A 4,968-nucleotide genomic window follows, 5' to 3' on the forward strand; every position below is an offset into this window, starting at 1 on the left:
ATGTCAGAATAATACAAATAGGAGTTAACAAGCAATATTATTTGAAATCTTATCAAAATTTAAGGCATTTGGGTACTAGATGGCAACATGGGAGTGGATTTTCACTCCTCTCCCATCCCACTCCCATTACACAGTAAAAAAAAAAATCATGTCCCATTAAAAAAAGATAAGTGTTCATTCATATTAGAACTGCAAGTTTTCCGTCCTACCCTCACCTGTGACCCACAGAAAAATATTTCAGCCTTTATTGGACATATATGTTTTGTTCTCAGCTAACTACATTCTGAAATTGGTTTGCAATTTTATATTTATCTTAAACGTGTATTTTAGTCTTTTCAATGTTTTCATGCTTTTATCTTGTATTGTTTTTGTATTACTGTCTTTTGGGTATTATTGTCTTTACACTTGTTAAAGCACTTTGTAACTTGTTTTTGAAAAGGGCTCTACAAATAAAGATGATTATTATTATCTTCCCCAAAGGTTCTTTCATTTATATCACATCACATGGTCGTCATCAGAGACCGGAAATATTTATTGATGGTATCATATAACCTTTGTCAGCAGTTGGAAATTTGAGCATCTACAGTGACACAACAACTGCGTAGACGCCGTCTGCTGATGAAGATCATGTGACCCAGGGTCAAGAGTTAAATAAATATGTGACAGCCAAGTTACACTTTATATAGTGGACAGTTCAGTTCCAATCAGCATTTAAAGTGACTGCAAAATGTGTGTCCAAAACGGTGACATTGTCCAAATCTGCCTTGTAAATAATTGGGAAACCTTTATGATGGAATACAGCTGCGATGTGAAGAACATTGTCTCCATCTAGTGGCTGTAAGAGTGTACTGCTTCTTGAATATATTAACAGACAGGTGTAAAAGCCTTCACCTGGGGAGGAAAACAGCTCTCCCTAGTGGAGGTTTGTTGTACTGTAGCATCAGAAATATATTTCTAAGCTTTCGACAATACAGGAAGGTGATGTTGCACTTTCTGCAAGCACCTAAAAGTGTGAAGGCATCATAATAATAATAATAATAATAATAATAATAATAATAATAATAATAATAATAATAATAATAATAAAGGGCCCAATAACTGAAAGTGTGAAGGCCCTATTGTAATTCAAGGAATCATCTTCCTCATGGCTGGAGCAGATATCTTTAATAAATAAAAAGATAAAGAATCCACAGTGACGTGAATTCTCTCTGCCTTCTTGGCCAAACAAAGTTGATCAACATATGAGTTAAATACAGCTGTTAGATGTTATTCTGTCCATCTTTATTGTGCTGAATAAGGCAGGGTGAGTCATTTTAAAAAATGACAAGTGGACATCCGGGTAGCTCCTCATCTGGTCCAGTGAAGGCTTGTAGGGCTCAGGGGTAGCAGTCAGGCCAAATCTCAAACACATAACAGTGTGTGGAGTGCCACTGATGAAGTCCAGCAAAGATGTGTACAACTCAAGCTACCAATATCTTGGATCATATGGCTAATTAAAGTTTCAGACAACTAGTCAAACCAAATATAATTATAGAAGACACAAAACATTTTAAAATTGTCACAAATTTCAATTCATTTATTGGAGTTTGAAGGAGACACTGCTATTTTACTGGCATGGATACCAACCACTTGTTTTGTGTTGGCAGAAAAACCTTGTTTTATCTCTCAGTGATTTAGACTTTGTCTTCATCCTTTCATTCCTTCTACCAGGTCAAACGTTGCTCATTTAGACGTTCAAAGTGTAAAATACAGTTGGTTTTAATCGTCCGTCCTCAGTCTTGAGAAAACACCTCAGCTGCACCAGTTGGGACAAACTAAAGATTTTAACCTTTACGAAAGGAACAAAGGCACAGTGTGATTTCAGCTACACACACACGCACACTATTCCCAAATAACACCACACACACCTTCTGCACGTCCAAAACCTTAGCTAGCATTCTTGCCGTTCCTCTTCTTCTTTTTCTTCGGCGTTTGCTTCTTGGAGGAGTCGGCATCAGAGTTGACAGTCATTTTAGGTGTGTTTTCAGAGGGTGAAGCTGTCTTTGGTTTCTCTTCTGGAACTTGCGCTGATTCAGCCTGGACCTCCTCGTCTCCCACTGGCACCACTGGTTTGACCTCACCAGCCTCTGGTTTCGGGTCTGTTGGTGGATTAATCTGGACTTTCTCAGGCTCTGTTGTTGGAACTGGTTCAGCAGGTTCCTGCTGGATCTCCTCATCTAGTTGAAGGGGTTGAACCTCTTTGACCTGGGTTTGAACTTTTGCTTCTGTTTCAGAAGTGTTCTGCACAGGTGTTGGAGCTTCTGGTTGGTGCTGGATCTCCTCCTCTAGTTTAACGGGTTGCACCTCTTTGACCTGGGTTTGAACTTTTGCTTCTGTTGCAGAAGTGTTCTGCACAGGTGTTGGAGCTTGTGGTTGGTGCTGGATCTCCTCCTCTAGTTTAACGGGTTGCACCTCTTTGACCTGGGTTTGAACTTTTGCTTCTGTTGCAGAAGTGTTCTGCACAGGTGTTGGAGCTTGTGGTTGGTGCTGGATCTCCTCCTCTAGTTTAACGGGTTGCACCTCTTTGACCTGGGTTTGAACTTTTGCTTCTGTTGCAGAAGTGTTCTGCACAGGTGTTGGAGCTTGTGGTTGGTGCTGGATCTCCTCCTCTAGTTTAACGGGTTGCACCTCTTTGACCTGGGTTTGAACTTTTGCTTCTGTTGCAGAAGTGTTCTGCACAGGTGTTGGAGCTTGTGGTTGGTGCTGGATCTCCTCCTCTAGTTTAACGGGTTGCACCTCTTTGACCTGGGTTTGAACTTTTGCTTCTGTTGCAGAAGTGTTCTGCACAGGTGTTGGAGCTTGTGGTTGGTGCTGGATCTCCTCCTCTAGTTTAACGGGTTGCACCTCTTTGACCTGGGTTTGAACTTTTGCTTCTGTTGCAGAAGTGTTCTGCACAGGTGTTGGAGCTTGTGGTTGGTGCTGGATCTCCTCCTCTAGTTTAACGGGTTGCACCTCTTTGACCTGGGTTTGAACTTTTGCTTCTGTTGCAGAAGTGTTCTGCACAGGTGTTGGAGCTTGTGGTTGGTGCTGGATCTCCTCCTCTAGTTTAACGGGTTGCACCTCTTTGACCTGGGTTTGAACTTTTGCTTCTGTTGCAGAAGTGTTCTGCACAGGTGTTGGAGCTTGTGGTTGGTGCTGGATCTCCTCCTCTAGTTTAACGGGTTGCACCTCTTTCTCCTTGACCGGGGTTTGAACCTCTTCTGCTTCTGGTTTTCCATCAGCTTCAGAAGTGTTCTGCACAGGTGTTGGAGCTTCAGGCGTGGACACTGCTGGCTGTGGGAGAACTGATTCTGCTGCCTCTGATTTTACATCTACCGTCTGCTCAGGGACTGAAACGACCTCCTTTCTGACCTGAGTTTGGGTTTTAAACTGGTCAAACGCAGAAGCCACCAGGTCTTCTTCAGGGTCTAAATCACCCTTGTCCTCTTGATCGTCGTCGCTGGGTGTGGCCAACAGGGAGGCGGCAAACTCCTGCAGCTTGGCCTGCTCCTCCTTCAGGCGGGTCATCCCCTCCGTTAATACTGGGTCTTCCTCCTGGATCTCCTGGATCTCCACAGTGGTGAGCAGGGCAGTTTTGTCAGCACCCTCAGTGTCAGGGATGGCGTCGGGTGTAGAGCTGCCGAAGTACTTTGATGGGAGGTTGGAGTTTGCTTGGCGGACTTCCTTGATCTTGTCATAGAGGACTGCCCTCTCTTCCTGTAGGGCACGACACAGCTTCTCCAGCTTCTGGATCTTCAGGACGAACAGGTCGTACTCTTTGGCTTTCTCACCTCTCTGGAACAGAAGGAGGAGGGATGTAGAAGATGAGGAGCAAAGGAAGTGATAGCATGATATATAGTAAATTATGTTTTGTTATAAATTAAACTACTCAACAGTTTAAGTACAGCTGAAATGATTCACAGAAATCTAATTTGATCGTTTAAGTAATTTTTCATGCAAAAACATTTCATGGTTCCAGCTTCTCACACGTGAAGATTTGTTGCTTTTCCTCTCAATCGTTTTAATAATTTGAAGGTTTGTTAATAATGTTGAGGTTTGGACTGTTGTTCAGACAAAACAAGCTTTGTGCAGGTGTCACTTTGGGCTCTGGGTAACTGTGACGGCAGAATCTTTACAAACAATCAATCAATTAATGAGAAAATAATCAGCAGAAGAATTCACGATGAAATTAATTATTAACTGCGGTCAGACACAAAATAGTTAAAATAAGCTTCACCTCAACAACCACAGCAGTAAATTACTGCTTTTATATGAATGCGTAATAATAATCTCTAATGATATGGAATAGTAAACAGGACATTTTACTGCTTAGAGTAATTTTACTTTTAATATATATACTTTAATATATCCAACGAAGGTTAAAAATCAAGGGCAACTGGACTTGGTTGAAGATACTGGAAGACGTTTCGTCCCTCATCCAAAGGACTTCTTCAGTTCTGACTGACTGGCAGGGAAACTCAGCTATTTAACCTCAGTGGGGTCGTTATCCCGGGTCATCGATACCGCTGGTTCGTTAGTGTTCCTTGTTGCTGTGACGACAGTCGTTACAGTCGTTAAGACTACCTGTGGCCGAGACTGAACGACCATCGTTGGTATCTTCACCTGAGGCCAATAGGTTACGTTTGTTGAGTTTCCTGGGAAGTGATGAAAGGACAGCATTGTAAGTGGGGGATAAGTGGTGGCGTAGACCCCCTCCCCTGTTCAATGACGGCTTCTCCACCCTGGTGTAGATGCTTCCCTGACACCTCTTTCAAACCATCCATCTTCTCTGTCTAAAATGTGCACCTGGTGGTCCTCAAACGAGTGTCCTCTGTCCTTTAGATGTAAGTATACAGCAGAGTCTTGACCTGAGGAGTTGGCCCTTCTGTGTTGAGCCATGCGTTTGTGTCGTGGTTGTTTAGTCTCCCCAATATACAGGTCTGTGCATTC

General features: G+C 42.7%; 1 protein-coding gene across 1 annotated transcript in view; it reads right to left on the reverse strand.

Annotated features, from left to right (window-relative positions):
- Positions 1 to 1,590: 1,590 nt before the first annotated feature.
- txlnba (taxilin beta a) overlaps positions 1,591 to 4,968 on the reverse strand; it is a 12,758-nt gene continuing 9,380 nt past the window's right edge. Inside the window, exon 10 of the mRNA XM_046060948.1 lies at positions 1,591 to 3,813. Within this exon, the coding sequence (XP_045916904.1) occupies positions 1,927 to 3,813 (1,887 nt within the window). The 3' untranslated portion in view covers positions 1,591 to 1,926. The remainder of the gene's footprint in view (positions 3,814 to 4,968) is intronic.

This window comes from Micropterus dolomieu, linkage group LG10 (genome assembly GCF_021292245.1).
Source record: "Micropterus dolomieu isolate WLL.071019.BEF.003 ecotype Adirondacks linkage group LG10, ASM2129224v1, whole genome shotgun sequence".
NCBI lineage: Eukaryota > Metazoa > Chordata > Actinopteri > Centrarchiformes > Centrarchidae > Micropterus > Micropterus dolomieu.